At 35.9% G+C, this 19,237-nt stretch overlaps 1 protein-coding gene across 6 annotated transcripts in view; it reads right to left on the bottom strand.

Annotated features, from left to right (window-relative positions):
• PPP1R13B (protein phosphatase 1 regulatory subunit 13B) overlaps nt 1–19,237 on the bottom strand; it is an 87,092-nt gene that overhangs the window by 12,979 nt on the left and 54,876 nt on the right. For 4 of the 6 annotated variants that reach the window (XM_057425008.1, XM_057425007.1, XM_057425009.1 and 1 more), the window contains 6 exons: nt 6,534–6,635; nt 5,359–5,533; nt 4,768–4,964; nt 2,801–2,965; nt 1,793–1,973; nt 741–896 (listed from right to left, as the gene is read on the bottom strand). In XM_057425008.1, coding sequence (XP_057280991.1) covers nt 741–896; nt 1,793–1,973; nt 2,801–2,965; nt 4,768–4,964; nt 5,359–5,533; nt 6,534–6,635 — 976 coding nt within the window. Of the gene's footprint in view, nt 1–740; nt 897–1,792; nt 1,974–2,800; nt 2,966–4,767; nt 4,965–5,358; nt 5,534–6,533; nt 6,636–9,495; nt 9,587–19,237 lie in introns of those variants that run through there. The other 2 variants (XM_057425012.1, XM_057425011.1) reach the window with 2 other exon arrangements.

Raw genomic sequence — 19,237 nt, 5'->3', positions numbered from 1 at the left:
CGACAAGCCCTCACTAGCTCCTGCTCTCAGTCACCCCACACCCATTTCAGCCAACTGGCTTTTTTTCTCCCCAGAATGTACCCTCTTGTCTGCTGCTTGTATGACTACCTAACACCCAGAGTATTTCAACTCTCATCACTCCATTTTGCATTTACACAAATAAGACAGTAACATGTAGACACAAAAGGTTTTGTGTGTTTTCTCTGACTTCACCTAACATTTTTTGTAGGTTGGGACCCAGGATACTTAGTAAAGCAAACCAGGTATAACTTTTTTGTCCAATGAAAGTAAGCAAGATTCTTGCTGAGGACAGAGTGAGCTTTTATCCCAGCTCTGGGGCCAGTGCAACATAGGAACTCAAAGTTTCCCCACAAAGTAACTCAAGCTAAACCTGTATGTAATACATGTATCTTATCTGAGACATACTAATACATGCTTTGGTGATTACCACAAAATTTTCTAATTACAATTAGAAAATGTCAAGGTTTTTAAATGAAGAAAACACATCCCTAGTACACTACTTCAGTACTCCAGGGATGAATTTGCTGCAAATCTGTTTCCTTCAAAGATGAAAAGCAACTTCTCAAAAATTTTATATTTCAATTTTATTATATTTTCTGCATGCCAGACTGCAACACAAGTTCTAAAGATGCTGTTTAATATGCATCTGTACGCAAGAGCTCAGATGACCATATTAAAACCTGCGTTCTTAGCTAGCCAGAGATCTTCTACGGACTCACAGTGCTGGGTGTCAAACAGAGTAGGTGCCAGGCGGATGACATTGTGAACAGCGGACTGAAGAGAAGTGGGAGGTGACAGAATAGGATCCACTATTATGTCTAAATCAGAAACCTTCCACGTGTCTGGAGATTTTTTCACACACCCACAGTCTGTCTCTACCGGACACACCAAGGCAGATCCAGTTACACAGAAAAAGAAAGAAAAAAAGTGGTGGAAAAATTATAACAATGACAATGGAGAAATTAGAACAGGAACACTCAGATAATGAGAAATAAAAGCATGACAGTTGAAAAAAAAATTCCTAATTGCTTTTCTACCTGGGAGCATATAAGCTTCTCCTTATATAAATCTATCTCATAGAATATTCAAATACCTTTGGTGTAATAAATACAGTGACTTATTTTTGGTTGGTGAACTTAAAAGTTATAAACTGTCCTTTCGCATAAGTGAAAGAGGAATCCACGTATGAAAACAAAACCGTCACTTCACAATTAGAGTCATTCCTTAGGCTTACAACTTTTCCATAAGACCAGACTGTGTTCCCTCTACTTCTTCCTCCCCATCTGGAAGCATGCTGCAAACTTCCCCCTGCTTCTTTTTCTATGTAGTCTCCTGGGAAGTATTATCATTTTTCTCGTTTACTAGTTTTGTTTTACCTGACAAAAAGCAACCTACTGTAAATAGTTGTTTATACTATAGTTTACCACAAAGTTGATTATTCATTAATTACTATATTCAAACATACTAACTGAAAAACTATTAAAGACAAAACAAACAATGTGTGAAGGAACGTGTGCTCCTTTTAGCTGTGTACCATCTAGTAAAATTTCAACGAAAACACTCAAGTCTCCTAAGAAAAATTAATGGAAAGAAGCAAAACCACCTTACATCAAATGACTAATGTCCAATCCACAGAACAGTATCAAGACATCTGAAACGCCTCCTCAAGTACAGTGATTATGCCAACACTGGTGCTCCCAAGATTACTCTTTTTCTTTATTACTCCTTTCCAAACCATATGTATTAATAAGCACCGCACTGAAGTACTTACCAGATTTTGATCTTCCATGTGTTGAGCTAGAAGTAATGGTGAGAGACTGTGGTTTAACTGGATCTACCGGTACAGCATAAGTGCCAGCACTTGGAACTTGGATGTAAGGTCCTACTGCTGCCACCCTTCCTGAAGCACTCAGGGATGACTGGGGTGAGGAAGTGCCATTAATACGATTCAACTAAAATAAAAAAACAGACAAATTGAAATGTGAACTTCCATTTACCCTAGGCATTTGTGCATGAACAGGAGGTCTAAATTTAATTATCTAGAACCATGCACTACAGCTAAGACACCTTAATAATTAAGTTACCATGCTCCATGCTTCTACAAAAAAAAGCATAAAGTGTAAGTTTCATTTGTTAAAATCAACACATCAAAAATTAGATTTCTCAGCCACAGCAAATAAATTTCTTGCAGAAAGCTCTATCTGTGTAAGGTCTCTTTCACTGGGCCTTTCTTAGGCAAATGGACTAAAATAAGTTCTTAAGTGTTCAACTACGTATGTGTGGTTTGTTTGGTGGGTTTTGTTTTTTTTTCAGAGCAATACCTCCAGCTACAAATATGTATGGAAATCCAGAACTGATCTCTCTGATCCTTAGATAAATGGTCTACAGTGCAACTGATTTCTTATCAAAGTTCCAGGCAGCTATCGAGGCTAACTTTATCAGACCACTTATATATTTTCAATTTTCCATACTGGAAGATCAGTATTTTATAAAACCCAAACTGTTATGCTTTCATGCTTTGAAACACAGCCCATAATTACACTTTCCTTCCTAGAAATATAAACTACCATAATTTTTAATATACTATGGTCTGTGCTATAAAGAAAAAGAAAACACACTCGGTCTACCAGTTTTCTGATATGGAAAACCTTACAATAAAGAAGCCTATTACTTTTAAAACAGGTTCTTTGATGTAATCGTGTTATGCAGTTGGGAAAAAGTGTAGTTTTTATAGGCTGTTGATAAACTAAAGTGTGGCCCTTTTAACAGTTTATCTTACAGGAATGTTTTCTTTTTGACGTGCCTCAACTTTTTTCTTGTACAGTCGTTCGCGCAATTCATTGATTCGCTTGTCCATCATAGCCACCTCCATATTGCGTTTGTTTAAGAGCTCTTTTTGCTGTTGAAGCTTGGAGTTCTGTTCCTGGTTAAGCCTGTTACGAATCTTAGAAAAGAGAAAAAAAATAGAAAGAAAGGAAGCAAGAAAGAAAAAAGCACTTGTTAGGGCAGTTCCTTCATTCTGTCTGTTGTCAAGCTGGTTTTTAATACAGTGTTAAAAAACCCAAAGCGACTTGACTTGGCAACTTGTTCTGATATCTCTAATGTTACACAGCCTGTCAAATAAGCATTTGCAACCATGCAACCATGACCAACTCTTAAAAGAAAACAGCAAAAGAATGTCCTAATAAACTAGTGGATACCTATTAAATACATGTAAGCTACATCCTGTTTATAGCAAATGGATTGAAGAAATAGGCATAGAGCCATTTCAGAACTGAATTCCACTGTGAAAAATTAAATCATAGAAAATGTTTATTAAAAGTTATGTTTAACTGAGACTGATTATCATGAAAACTCAGTGATACAAAATTTGTAACAGAAATTATGTTATTGATTCTATTTCCAGTTCCACATGAAACTTCTTGATGTCAGGTTAACTGAACTGCTAGTGCAGGGACTGGGCACAGATTTTCCTCTCTACAGAAGGATTAAACTGAAACCTTCACAGCAGGTTTCCAGCAGATTAGGACATGGATTACCTTTATGGCTTAAATCAACCATGACAGTGTCTATAATTATTTCTCTTGCTTTCCCACTGGCAATTTTTCATACCTTCAATAACTCTGACAGTATTGTCTCAGTGTTTCAATTTTCATGGTAATGTTACATGCAAAAAACACCTGAGGCAAATTTAAGTCTTGACAAATGTGTATGGCATCGCTGTGAAGCACAAAAGAAATCTTAATCTGTTGAGCATCTTCAATATACTCACTTCAAAATACTCACAAGGCATATATGCCTTGTATAAATGGGAAAAGGGGAAAAAGAGGAGAAAAAAGGAATCATTCCTACTTAATGAAAACACATGCTTTTGTGTTATATTGTACTTGCTCATATAAGAAGTGGTTGAGACTGATTTTGGTATATGAAATATATTTGAGTTGTTGCCTTGATCACAGTAAAGTACATGAATAAATTAAAAAAAGCCCTCAAATCCTGACACATTGGCACTCAGTTAAGTATTCCATAACTTTTAAACATAAAAACTGGACAAAATTTCAATATAAGTTGAGTATTTTATTACTCATGTGAGAACTGCACTTCAGATTTAACAGTCTTCTTGGAGGAAGATAAACAATAGTGATACAGGGAATGCTGTGTGAATATACTGCAGCTGAAGAGCACTATATAGTGCAGTAAACATAGTGCAGCTTTTATTTTTGATGATTCTGTTAAATTGTGTTATTTAAGTCTTACGTATTTTCTTTATTTACACAAGATATAATAGCTGTATTTTCCCAATGTAGTTTAAATTTACTTTTATTCACTGCCCAGTCATGCCTCAAAGTTAAGATGCCATCTAAGTGAGCTTGCTACATCCAGTTCTTTTGAAAAATAGAAAAATACCACTTTTTTTATTTTTTTTTAATTTATTGAGAGATTAGAAGAAGTAGTAGATTATGTCAACATTCAGTATTGCAGTATTAGGGGCTGAGAAATGCCCTTCAGAACACTTTTGCACTTTGTATCATAATGTGTATGAGCAACAACAAAAATGGTTCTTAAAGCTAATGAGATTCTATTTTAAAGAGAGTTATATGCTAACTACAACCTCACACACTGACAGCTTTCCAAAAAACCCATTTTATGTGATGTTGCAGAACCAAATGGCTATACATAAGCATAGTAAGACTACTTTTCTAAAATCTACAGCCGACATCCAAATAGCATCTCTCCATTACTTACTTGTAGCTCTTGATACAACTTTTTCAATTCTACTGCTGCAGGTCCCGTCATTTGTCCATTGTAAGACTGAAAACCATTGAGTTTCCCTTTCCTTAAATCCTCCAGTTGCTGAGTAAGCTGATCCACTTTTAACACTGCAGCCTGTAGCTCCTGCTGCTTTTCCTGGAACATGGCACTTATATGCTCAATTTCAGTTGCTAAAATTAACAAGATAAAAACCAAGAAGCAATTAAGTAACACAGAAGTTGTTAATTTTTTAATTCTACAGGTACTGATAAATACAATGCTCCCGTTTTAAATCTAGTACATGCATACTCATATAAAATACTTATGTGTTGGGAATTTGCTAACAGTCGTAGTATTTCCTAATATTAACAGAATAGACTTATTCTAACTTTATGTCTGACTATAGAAAACAAGGAGTTACAAAATATCCACATTTCATAGAAACACAGCACACCCACTAAGACAAAAAAAATTCTATCTGAAATCCTGTTTCAATCCTATAATGACAAGCAATATAGCATTATTTGCTAGTCATGCAGAAAACAGTAAATTAAACCAAGTAGGCTCCTTAAAAATTCTACATACACAGATTGCCATTCATTATCTTGCTGTAGTCCACTTGTCCTCTCATGGCACGGATTTTTTTCAGCTTTGTCTCCTGGGTTTCAACACGTTCTTTAAGTTTCTGGAGCTTTTCACTCTCAGAAACAGACTGTTGCTGACGACGTTCTTGCTGCTTCAGGTAACGCAAACGTTGTTCCTGATAAAATGATAAAATGATAAAATTACCTTAGAAAAACACATCATGATGATCAGTGGGGTTTTATATTTCCAGAAATCAGAAAAGGTTGCTGTTAAAAATGTAGTTAAAAGGTTAAAAGATTTATCAGTCCCTCTAGAAAAGTGCTCTACATTGTTAAATCTGCTTTACAGCAGATATTTAAGATTTTTTAGACCGAATTTACATATATGTGCAAATACAACCCTCGCCTGAACACTCATTCAAATGCACATGAAGCTTCCTCTGGCATTTCTTTGCTGACACTATTAACTGATCTCCTGCCGTTGCAAAACAAACTTGCAATGATGTTATCTGGCTTCCCACAGACAACAAAATAGGTCCAACACACCATTTTTAACAAGCTGACCTACCCCAAGATCAAGTTCCAGTTCTAAATAACAGTCCTTCTGCTGGGCGCACAAGGAAAATGTTTCCTTTTCCACATTATTTCCATCAAGAAAGAGCTACAAAATTGATAGGTTGATTCCTAGATACTCCAAGCATCCAATGCATACTGTATATTGTAACACTCACAACAACGTCAGAAACATTAAACCCACTTCTCACCCTGAAAACATACTTTGATTCTTGTAACACAGAGACTTTGGAAATGTAATAAGTGAATATATATGAAGTGGGCACAATCTCACAGCACTATTGCTACAGTGGAGTGAATGAGCTACTAAAGATGAGCATAAAGTCAAGCTTGATCTATAACAGATCATGAAGAGGGCCTCACAAAAGAGACAAATAAAAGCTATTAATATTTTTTTCTAAAGACACATAACTTAGCATGACATGGGTTGTTATAGTGTCATTTACACTGAAATGTTGTATATCGCCTGATTAACTTGGTAAAACAATGGATTCAAGTCTTCCTGAGCTTACTAGAATGAATTTTTTTTTAAAATCCATGAAAATTACACTTGCATATGGTAAAGGAAATTTGTATTTATTACGATCTGTATACAATTATTACCTTAGCAACCAGCATTTGCTGTTGATTTTCAATCTGCTGCTGTTGTCGGGCAGCCATATCTTGAAGTTCAGAAAGAGTAAGCTCAACACGTGGATTCCCAACCTGCAGAATACAAAATGTTACATCAATGTGCTGATGTATATTAAGTGTTCTGATGATAGAAGCTAAATCCCCACTCCTCAGAGCCTGAAGGCTAAAGCCTCCTTTGCAGTCTTCAGAGAAAGAACAGCGATGGATCTCTATGAAAGAGTTAGGAAGCTCAGAGCAGAAATAAAGGACACAGACCATGCACATGCCAAGGACAGAAAAAGCAGAAACTGAAAGAGCAGATAAAAGAGGAAAACATTAGGAGACAAAACAAGAGAAGAAAAGCCCTTATACTATGTTTAACACTGTCCTGTTAGATATTCTGCAGAATCAGTACACAGCACTGGTATAGCACATGTGATAACACACATGCAAGCAGTTATTTTAAGCAGTATTGGAATCAGAATCTTCTTTCCTTTTCTAATATTTTCAGTGTAGCTACCTTGGTAGCTTTAACGTGGCTAGCATTATTTACTTAGCGCAGCACAAGACCTCATAAGAACCTTTAGACAAAGGCTTAGGTAAAAGCTATCTCCATCACCAATCTCACATCTGAAAATGGTGAAATTTCCTGGCAGATTGGAGCATTTAAGGTAACAATCTGAGTGAAAAAAGTCTGTACAAAGCGAAGCAAAGCGATCCCCTTTGGATAAGCAAATGGCTACTACTGAGTGACCTCTAAATGAGAAAATAAGATATTATTGGGGCTCTATCACTCCTTTTGCATATCAAAACTAACAAAATATTTACAAAATTGGGGTAGAAAGGCAATTACTGAAAATTATTTAAAATTTATATAATGCTGTGACAATGTGTGAGACCAAATATGTTGTTTTGAAAATAAATGCATTGTTTTGGTATATTCATAGTTCTGCCAACGAACAGAACTGAAATCTGTACACTAAATTACTTCACTTCAACCAGTTTTTACTATGCAATCACAAGAGAGTGCAGTGTGTAGCAAGACAAATTCCAGAGGCTGACACTTGCCAAATACCTGCTTTGCTACTCAGAAAACCAAAAACCACAATCTTAAAATTCCATTGGTTAACCACAACTTTAGCATTTGCACAGAAAGAAAATACCAGCCTTTAAAAAAAATTTCCAGAAAGTAAGAAGTTCAGAATAGCCCTTCAGTCAGAAAATACTATTTGTTTTAAAATGACCGATTTCTCCTTTTTTTTTCCTTTTTGTTTTTTCTACCTGAAATCCAATTAGCAATTCCTGTTTCTGCATACAATTATTCAAGTAAAGATAAGCACCTCAAGGTCAGTCACTAAAATGAGCCAGATTTTGAACAGTAACTTTTCAAGCTGCTGCATCTTGGATGCATGATATAGACATGTTGGACAAAAATATTTCTAAAAAGTTACTGTCCCTCTGAATATTTCCTACTGAATAAATTATGGAGCAAAATTGTAATTCTTAGTGGATGCTACAACTCAAACTCCTCTTAATAGTCAAAATAGTCAACAATAATGAAAATTACTCATATTAGAGAAATAATTTAAAAATATCTGTTTAGTTATAGCTATATAGAATGGTGAAACCAGAACAAAAGATAAAATCCACCCAAACCACTAATTTTCTATTTCAACACTCTGTTAGTGAACACAGTAATTAAAAAAAAAAAGGGGGGGAAGGAAGGGAGGGAGAACAAAAGAAAAGATTTAACACAGTAGCGTGTACTTTTTTATTAGGATGACTTATGACAGACAAGTGAGTCTTTCCCAGTATTTTTTAAGGCCAAAGAACTTGTATACATCTGTGGCCACCAGCTAATAAATCAAAGAGAGACATTTTATTAATAATTACAGGCTGAGAGGCACTAATTGGGTAAGAAAGTAAGGAAACCTTTCCAGGTGTCATCCACAAACCAAAATGTGCTAACTTGAGACAAGAAAAATAACATACAAAACCGAGATGCTGCTCCCAAACCATGTTCATGCTCTGCTGACTTCCTCTGGCATGACCTTCTACCAGAAAACCCTAAACTTCTTAATCTGCATTTGCTGGAGTTTGTAGGTAATTCTTAAAAGGGGCTCAGAATGGCTTGAAGGTTTTTGATCGCTGATTTTAAGAACAGAGGGGTGAATTGACAGTATTTTCTCAATACACATATGCTCTGTTTCAAAAATACACAACTTGCACTGGGAAGATTTTGCATAGTCTGATGTTTCTCTTCTTCCTGCTTTCATCATCGGTTTAACAACATTGATAGCTCATTCTATTTCCAGTAGCAATTTTCAGCATAACACTGTCCAAAAATAAAGATGGTTTATTTTGCTAAGAAGACTTGTTAAAAATATATCCAGACTCAAAAAGTGGCATCTGTAGAGGGGCTGTGCATATTCCAAAGTAAAAAAGCCATTTCACAGAGTGAAAATTACAGATTTTTTTAAGTGAAAAACGTAACTTGGAATGCACAACAGTAAGAAATTGTTTTGAAAAAGCAAAAGAAACAAAAAATACACAACACAGTTTGATCCAAAAGCTCAGAATTTTTACTGTTTTAAATAAGCATATTTGAAAGCATAGCTTATAATGCCTGGAAAAAGTACCAAATTATTTTATATTATGTAAAATATAGAAGATTAATTAAAAGATTAATGCAAATATTAGCTTCTCCTTGAAGAAGCTATTAACTACTGTAAAATGTTCCGTTCAGAAAGCATAGTGTCTAAAAACCTTTTATACATGGCAGAACACAAGAACATGGGAACAGTGATAATTAACCATTTAAATATAAACACCCTATGAGAAATCCCTTAACGTTTACCTCACTGAATACCAGTAAGTGTCCCTTTCACTTAAAATAACTACACTATACTTAGAAAAGAAAAGAAGAGGCAGCTGAGGAAGCAAAGATTTAAACCTGCAACTTCACTCGCAGTTTGTTCTTTTTCATCCACATGGCAAAAGCAGTGACCAGACCAAGCAGAATTCCTCTTCGACATCAAATCAATTGTTTTCAGATAGACTGTTGCTGAAGTCTCCAGAACAGGACAACATAATTTTTGAAACAGCATGAAAAACACAATCTTGCCACAATCTACTTGAATCAATTCAATCGGAGCACTTTATATTCCTTGAGTCTGCTTGTAATAATCTGTACACAAATGCCACCAATGAAGGAAGTCAGCCCCGGTCCTTCTCCAGAACCTCAGGTTATGCAAGGTAAAGACAGCGCTGCATTTTCTCAGTTCTTTAATGAGGTTGTTGGTTTCTCAGATTCTTAAGTTTGCACTGTTCATGCTAGTTATTAACAACTTCATCTACGAAGTCACTCACCTCTCATAACAAACACAAGCCTATCACATTTAAGGTCCAGATCTCCTCCTTCCTCCTGCAGCAAGAAAAAACTCCCTCCTACAGAACTGCCTTCTGAAGGAGGTACTAAAAAGCCACTACAAATATCTACTCCTTCAGATTCCACAGATTCATTCGCTACACGGTGATACATCAAAGCAGACAGTTTTGCTGAATTGTAAATTTCTTCTCATTGATTCACAGAAGCATTTACACATAGAGATGAACTCCTAAATGAGATGCTATGGAGCAAGCACTGCATTATTAGGCACTAAGGAAGTATTATGTATGTCTCATACAGACAAGAATAGTTTACATCTATATTCCCTAATTTCTTAATATCAGCAAGAATCTTATAAAAATGTATTTATTTTGTTTAGCATGCACTTTAAAAGGTTGTGATGAGAGACAGAATTTGTAATGAACTGGAGTTTCAGCTTCTGATGTCAGCCTCCTACTACAAGCTAATATTTTTACCATTTCATGATTAATATTTTGAGACAGGTAAGATGAATGGTACAGTAGTAATTAAACAGTTTGGGAACGAGTTTACAAGCAGCCTCAAAACAAGTCATACCTTAGGCATTTAATTAAGAAAAGGAACCTCCTTTAACACATTAGTCTTGTCACCCTGAAAATTCATTTTCTTATTCCTCCTTCCTTTCTTTCTAACCTCACACTATGCTCTTCTGCCTATCATCACACACTCCTCAGTCTGCATACTCCTAAGCTATTATGAAATGGTTTAGTTATTGGAAACCCACAATAGTAAATGGAAAATTGTACCCAAACTCAAAACTATTTATTTGACAGAGTGTACTGTTGTAACGACATGTAAGAAATAAGGGCAGATTCCAGTGGGGTTTTTTTGCCTTTACTCCCATTGGAAAACTATCTTTAAAGAGGAATCTAATTATGTCAATATAAAAATGAAAAAAATGCATGATACTGACCTTTTGAAATAAAAGATCATAATTAGGATGTGGTTGGATTTTATGCATTTCTTTGCCTCAATGTCTAAGCAATGAAGATACTTATTTTTGATCATTTTATAAGTTTGCACTAGGAAGAACATAAAGTTATTTTGAAACTAATAATGAAATATTTACACAAATAAGAGCTTTAAAGGAAAACAACAAATATTCATAAGCTTTACAGGCCATCGTAATGATGGGCAATCTCATGTTTAGGTTCAGCAATGCCTAGGAATCTCAAATAGCCAGTGTAAAGTATAATGTGACCAATTAATTGAAGAAGAAAACTGGAGCAGTACAAGAATTTACCAATCACTTCCTGCATGCTGTCTCCTCAGATCTTTGTTCTAGGTTTGCAAGAGCTACTATGTCATTAACTTCTCTTATCTGTTCCTTCCCTCAAGATAGGTGCTCACTCCTGTCTCCCACACAATTCTTCTTCAGTTCTCCTCCCAAGACCCTGAACTAGGAAGTGCAAGTTAAAGTACCTCAAACCTCCTGAACTGGCCAATTTCCACCTTCTCCTATGCCTATTCTTGTACAATGAATGAACACATATTTTCTAGTCTTCTTCCTATCAGTCACCTCCATCCCTTCTATCCTTACTCCCTCTTTTACTACTTTACTTTTAGTATGTTAGCCCACCCTTCGCTCTTGTCACACTCAGAGATGATTTCAGGTCAAACCACCAATTTTCAAAGTCCAACATAACCCAAGTAAAATGTAATCAACCAGCATGTAATCACCCCCCCCAGAAACATGGACTGAGGACAAGATGAGTGCTGAATTAGAGGCAACAGAAAGAAATCCAAGAAGAGAGTCCTTCAGGTTCATGGTCTGAAGAATTTACTCCCTCATGTGGGATTTATTAACAATGCATGCAATTTTGCCATGTTAAAAAGAAAATATCATCTTTACTGGCCTAATAGGAGGAACAGCAAAGGCCAGAAAGGTCCTGCAAGTTGCTCCTGAGAAGGCATAAAACGCCTACATAGAAATGCAAAGTAAATACTCTTTGTTTTACTGCATATACTGAAAGACTCAATTTTCCATAATCTATAGCAGTTCTAAAGTTGCTGCTCCTTCCTAGGGCAAATGAGGGAATAAAAATCTTACATCCAGACTAGAAATTTATCTTTGTAGAGCTGTCAAATCCCAGAAATCTATATAGCTACACAACAAAAACAGAACTGACAGGTCTAGGACTAGATATATGAGTATGTGGACAAAGGCAGTAATTTATTACTTGAATGAGCATTTTCCCAGAATGAAGCATGAACGTGGCTAGACTGGAGCACTGCCCAGCCACTGAATTCCAGACTGGGATCAGGGCTCTGACAATTCTCAGCCTCCCCAAACCAGGGAGTTCAGTGGGCCATCGCTGCATTATCCTCTGTGCCACATTTACAGCGAAGGAAGAGCTACAGCTCTGTGCAACTACCTAACTGCCAGAGCAGAAAGAAAGGAACAGCTTTGCTTTGCCTGCTGAATCTAGCAAAAGATTTCCAAATTCCCACATGCTAACGTGGACACAAGCAGCAGAAGTCCATCAGTAACTTGTAACTTTTCTGCCTTACACCTCATTCAAGGTAACATAGTTTAGGGGATGCTTTAACTAGCCCAGTTGGCAACAAAGCTTTAGAGGTTGCTAATAAGAACAGCCATCACACAACTTGGCTGTCTGTCCTCAGCACAACAGTAGTGATAGGGAAAGCTTCCATCACATATGGAAGATATGGGAAATTATACCAGTTCTCTATCAATTAGGTCTTATATGAAAAGTATGTGGCCTCCTTGTGCCATGTAGGGACTATGAGAGGCAAACACAGGATGGAGCATCTGCTGAAGATTATTGATTCTGACCTCCTTACATTTCTGAAACATGCTGATCCTATGTATCACCAAATTTATGATGTCTAATAGATTTTGTCCACATTTTCCATTAAACCTGATCCTAGTGCCATGAAAAAAAGAAGACAATTTGAAAGTCCTGTGTGAAAACTCATACATAACATTAGAGAAAAAAGACAATATATCTGTTTCTGTTTAAACTAAAATAGAGGTTTTTTGCTGAACTCAACATGGATGACGTTATTTCCAGTTTAATGGCTTTACCCACAGCTCTGCCTTGCATTTTTTTTAACTGGGTCAGAAATATGCCGATAGCAGAAATCCATTTTAAACAATTCAATGACAATAGCACATGCCTTTTTTAGCTTAATGGAAATGAACAAGCTAATTAAACCCAGAAAAGGCAGCCTGAATATTGGGAATTAAAGAATAATAAAAAATATACCTAGTACGTGCTTTCTCCTTATAATAAAATAATCTTGACATTAACATTACAAATGGAATCTGGCAACTTTACTCAGAAATGTATAATGAAAATGTTATTTTATTCGTGCAAATAAATGCATTAACAGATTCTTAAAATAAACACGTTTCAACTGTATCACGATTTGCTGAAAAATCTCACATCATACATCTCACACCTATATTAGACAAAAAACTTAATATCTCTCATGAATTACACCACCTTGTTAGCAATTTCTCCAATTTGCTGATGCTAATAAAGGTCACTCTATATAATATTATTATTAAGTCTATTTAGTGTAAGCCACAGGTTCCAGATTTCCTGTTCCCATATCGCTTCCGCAGAAATCTTACAAGGGAGGCTGTCCTCTATTTTGCAGAGAATAGCTAAGAACAGGCAGAACAAAAATCAAAACAATGGTAAAATAGATTTTCAAAATTAGAAATGGATTTAAGTATATATTGAACATCTGCTACATACAAAATGAGCTGCTTATAATTCACTTCTACCACATAGGAAAGTAGTATCTAGAAATCATTTAAGAGACTTTCTTCCTTGCGCTTGCAGACACTATTCAACAGCCACAGAAATCTTAAGCATGTTTATATTAACCTCAGTATCAGCTAGAACACTCAGTAGCTGAAATTAATCAAAATATCAACGTCATTCCCTAACAAAAAAGAATTATCTGAAATTATGCATTCTTACAGAAATGACAGATCAGCTGTGCACAAAACTTCAGACCTGTTTACAATACCAATCCTTTTACTCAGAGCGATTTTAAAAGACATGTTGCAATACATGTTGAAACACACTAAGTGTCCTTGAAAATAGTCTTGGAACTATGTTTTTCTGGATTTTTAGAAAAGTAACATTCTGATAGAATAGCTAAGTATGATTAAGATAAACTATTTATTCTGCTCAGAAGTAATTGTTCCGATATGAAGTTTTTCTGTGAGGATGTATCATATGAGAACAACAGAATAAATCAATTGCAAAATGTTCCAGTACGAAAGCACTGAAAATATGTACCTTGGAATTGAAAGATGTTATGAAACTTGGTGTATGACTGGCACTTCCTATAAAACCAGAGGAGTTAAAACAAAAGCTGACCATGACATTTTGAAGTAACAAGCTTTCAATAAGGTCTTAAAACTTAAGAATTACCGCAAACACACGTAACAAAATCTGATTAGTTTAGGATTTCAATTCAGAGATAAGGCATTACAAAACCCAAACTAGTCTGCATTCCATCCATGTGACAACAAACCCCACAATCATTTAAAGTGCAAAAGCTACATAGTATTTAAATAACATGTCCACTACTAAATTTGAGAATTAATTACCTGTTTGGTATTTTCCCATGTAATTGTAAGAGAGCACATCTTTATTTTGCAGCACTGCCCATCAGCTGCAAACATTTGCATTGCTTCAACATGCTTCAACTCCATGTTTCTGTTACTTTCTGGCTGCAATAGTTTAACTCGATTTGGCTTGTTCACAGCAAACAACTGTAAACGTCTTAGGAGCTTCTACACGTCCTTTTGTCTCGGTGAAATCAATAGGAGGTAGGATATTTTTTAATCTTATTCTATATGAAATAAATGTTTCCCCAAAGTCTTTATCAATATGAAAAGCTGTGTCTTTGCATTCATCAACAATCAGCTAACGGAAAAGGCTAGTGGATTTTGCCAGCAGTAAAAGACCTAATCACTGCAAGATCAAGCCAGCTGTCAACTACGATCAGATTGATTCATTGCACTTTTCATATTCAATGGAAAATGTTGCCCAATACACAGTTCTTTTGCAGTTATCAGGTCAAACTGGAGATATAAGCATACAGACAATTTAGCTTCAAAACCACATGAATTACTCGTTCCATTTGAATTTCTGTGGTATTACCAACTCGGTGCAAAAACTGAATACCAAAAAGATCAGGAAAATCATTACTGCTGGTATTTAATTTTACTGTTTCAAGTGACAGAAAACCATACTACTTGAAATTTAACAGTTCCCTTATTAATAGAGACTGTCTGAGATAAAAGGCAAACAGTACAGTCAGAATAGATACTACAGTCCCATGCAAATAACCTTTCCAGTGTTTGCCGTATACTTTTCCCTACATACTTTTCTTAAATCTTGCACACAAGATAAAAGCATGAGCCAGCAATAAAGCCAAAGCATGTGTATAATAGCATAAGTCAAGAAGCTGCAAGTCAAAGAAGACTACAGCAAAAAAACCTAGACCTAAGACTTTTGAACACTAAAGAAAATACTAAGCCACATTAAAAATTTCTTAATTATCTAAAAATTATAATATTGTGGAAGATAAAAACCATAAAAAGCTGTAATTTACCTTGTCAAATTCACAAATTACATGCAAGTTCACCCTCTCTTCGTTCTTTAAAGAAAGTAATTTGAACATGATTCAGTGCACTTACAGAAGAGATCCAGCCAAATGGGTCTCCATAAGGACACTTAATGAAGAACTGTATGCCCAAGCATAATACAGTGAGTATTCCAGCCGTGTAAAGAACAGGCTTATTTTTAGCAAGCAAGAAAAGGTATGAGCTGAGAGTAAGATCATCCAGTGGGAACAAGAGAAGAAAAACAAGTTCAACTCCCTTGCTCCTAAATTAGCCAAAGGGTCTTTCATTTTCTTCACTTTGATCTGAGGAAGGCTGTAGGGGGAACAAACCTAACAACAATTGGAACTTGAGGCAAGTGCAGAGACAATAGAGAAATGGAAAAGTTCACTTGCCTGGGAAAAACATGAAGGTGGCAAACAGGTATGTTAGGTGTCCAAAGGCAAGATGGACAGGAAACTAAATGAACAAGTCAGTGAACATGGAAATGTGTGTCAGAGAAAGGAGGCCACAGCAGCACTGCACAAGGAAAGCCACAGAGACTCTGGAAAAGATAAGAGGCAACACTAATCTTCAGATGACATAGCTACATAAAAGAGAGAACTCTAAAGGTGGCCTGAAAAGTACCTTGGCTTGGTAAGTACAAGAAGAGTTTCCCATGCAGAAGTGAAAGCTGCTTGGAAAGCTAAACTCTCAAGCTTCTGCAATTAAGCTCTTAGAGCTCTGCATGGCCACAGTGAATTTCATAATCTGTCTCCTGCAAGGAACTGCAGAAATAAAAGAAAATACAAGTTCCATCTCCCATACAGTAACTTAATATTAAAATATATGGCTTAACTAAAAACAATTCTCATGTGACTGTAAAAGGATACAACTACGACAAAAGGCATTGAAGTTTACAGTGCCAGTGTAAGGACTGTGAAAGCCCAGCAGTACTTCATGAAAAATAACAAATGAACTCTTTTAAGTAACATTTACTTTATGAGCTAACGTGTATAATCTTATGTGTCAGCTGAAGCACTCATTTATTCTATTCTACCTTTATATAAAGGCCAAGCATCTCAGGATCTATGTGTGCAGTGACAACTGGAGGCAGTTCTCCACATGCTCTATTTAGTTAGAAATTTAGGGAAGAGAGTCAATTGTATAGCTCCACGTTCACAATGCAAATATATTAAAGTAAGTACTACAGTTAGAGGTTAAGCAAGCAAACAGGACTTTTCATCCTCTCACTTCCATGGACATACACAATTAAGTATTATTGTAAAACTGCAGAGCCATGCTTGAGGGAAAGCAAAGTCAGACCTGTAAAACTAGAATCTAAAGGTCTAGATTGAGTAAAGAGCCCAGTTTAGGTCTTTCCTCCTCTGAAAAAATGGGAAGCCACCTGTTGACTGTTACAGACTAGAAAACCATACCTTTCTTCCCTGTAACTTGTTGAGCAGAACTATTTCTGATGCCCAGAAGAGTAGCAGAACTATGAAGTCTGTATACTACAAGTGAGTGTATGTGAGTGGCCGTATACCACAAGTCTGTTTATGGTGAGTATCTCTCATATCTATAGTCATACAGGTAGATATTTGATATCTAGAGTGACAGAGATCAAAGATTATATAAATACATGGAGAAGGCAAGAAGGAAAATCGTCCTTCTGCAATGTTCCAAGTGTGTTCCAAGAGTGTTTCCTGTTCCCAGCAAGACAAACAATGTTAGGCTCCTCAAAACAAACTAAGTCAGATACTAAAAGCTAATATTAGTAATAAACTAATGCTATCATAATTAAAATTGTAACAGGAAAATTGCATGGTATCAAATTATTCTTATAAAATGTAAGCATCTAGTAACTTTGCTCATTATGAACTGAAATATATTTGAGATCACACAGGACATGTCACAACAGTGTTCATGACTTGCCAAATCCAAGAATGATGTGATTCTGCCTGAAAAGTTTACAAGAGGCCTTAGAGTGAGGTACGAGGTCAGAAGCATTTGAACTACCTACAGTTTCATAGAAGTTCTTTCTTATAGATCTCAGTTACTTAGTGTGGTAGAGATTTTACCCTATGTAACTATCATTTACTGAGGTTTGAAGAGACTGGGATTTCTAGTCCAGCAAGAATTCAAAAACTATTTGGATACATTAAAATTAGCTTTTGACTATACTTCCCCCCGGCCCCCCATACACTTCCTAATTTCATTCTTTTTTTCCTTAAGCCTTTAACTGGATTAGTTTTTCTATTTTTTGAACTGCAAGATTCTGCCAGCTGTCTGGAAGGTGCTTTAGACAGACTTATGAAGAACTGTATCAGTCCAAGGAGAATCCATACTCTATTAAGCTGATCCATGGCTTGAACAAGAAATCTGACAGTGCAGAAGACTGCTGTAGGGGTGGCAAGGCTCCTTCTCTGAGGGGTGAAAATGATTCTAGCAATGTATGTCTTAGGAAAGAGAACACCCTTGACTGAAGTAGCAGATACAGCTACTTTCGTCTCCTTAACAAAAGCAACAAAGAAAGTTGCAACAGAAAATTATGAAAAGTTTGAGCCGATTACTAGGGGTTTTTACATGGTCAAAATGTTCTAGGCAGCCTACAAGCAAATTTCTTCAGAATTTTTTTCCTTCTCTGCAAAATGTTAGAATTCCTTGTGCCTAAGTTTTTAACCATCTTTTAATGGAATTCATTGCTTAGACTTTACTATGGCACCCCTAAGTGAATCTAGATTTCCAGAGACTTAGTTATTTGTTCATTTTAAACAAATTTGATTAAAACCTTTCTCACATGAATGGCAACCTCTTCCAAATACATTGTTCAATGTTACAAACAGAAAATACTTAATACTTACAAGCTTATATAAAATTCAATTTGCATCTCAGGCGTGAAGAACAACTTCTATTCCAGACTAAGCTCTTTATCCTTCACCATTTCTTCTCTCTAGGGGTTACTACTTCTGTTAAAAATTTAACTTGTTTGCCTCTTTCCTCACAATTTTTTTTTTTATGTCCTTGTCAACAGGCTAAGGAAACCTTAAAGTATTTCACTTGTGCAAGTATACTTGTGAACCCCCATTCAGCCATCTTTGCAAATTCTTTATCAGACACTTCTCAGAATGCATTTTAAAAAATGTCATATCATAAGAAATAGATGACAAAGTGTGTATTAGATGTTTAATGCCTTTTATTGCACTTGTATGGATGAATCACTAAAGCTAATGAACAGCATACAGTTATACTGAAGGATTTTGTCACCACATGTAAACCTATCTAAACTCTAAACCTAGAATTTGACAAGCCATACCACATGAACTCAAAATCAATGTAGCTTTACTACTGTCACAATGGAATATGATAGAGACTGACTGCATCAGATGGCTATATCTACTCTCTATCAGCAACAGATTGCTCTCCTAAGGTAAACCAGTAGTATTCAAAGCTGCTTTATGTGTACATATATGAAGAAGTTTTAAGTTTATCTGTTAACGGAAGTTTCCCGAGCAATTTCCCCAGCATTAAAGTGTAATGGCCACCTGATGCTAAAACAGTTGGACTACCTGTTGTGAACTACCTGAATAGAAATAATGGAGTTCAGTTCTGTTATGTAATCAGCATAGAATTTTAATTCTCACCTTTATCTACTGGTCAAAGCTTCAAGACTAA

The sequence above is a fragment of the Pezoporus wallicus genome, unplaced genomic scaffold (assembly GCF_028554395.1).
Source record: "Pezoporus wallicus isolate ANWC-B61680 ecotype Strahan unplaced genomic scaffold, APGP_CSIRO_Pwel_v1 contig_7910, whole genome shotgun sequence".
NCBI classification, from domain to species: domain Eukaryota; kingdom Metazoa; phylum Chordata; class Aves; order Psittaciformes; family Psittacidae; genus Pezoporus; species Pezoporus wallicus.
The sequence above is the reverse complement of the archived record's forward strand: the minus strand, read 5'-3'. Positions and strand labels throughout refer to the sequence as shown.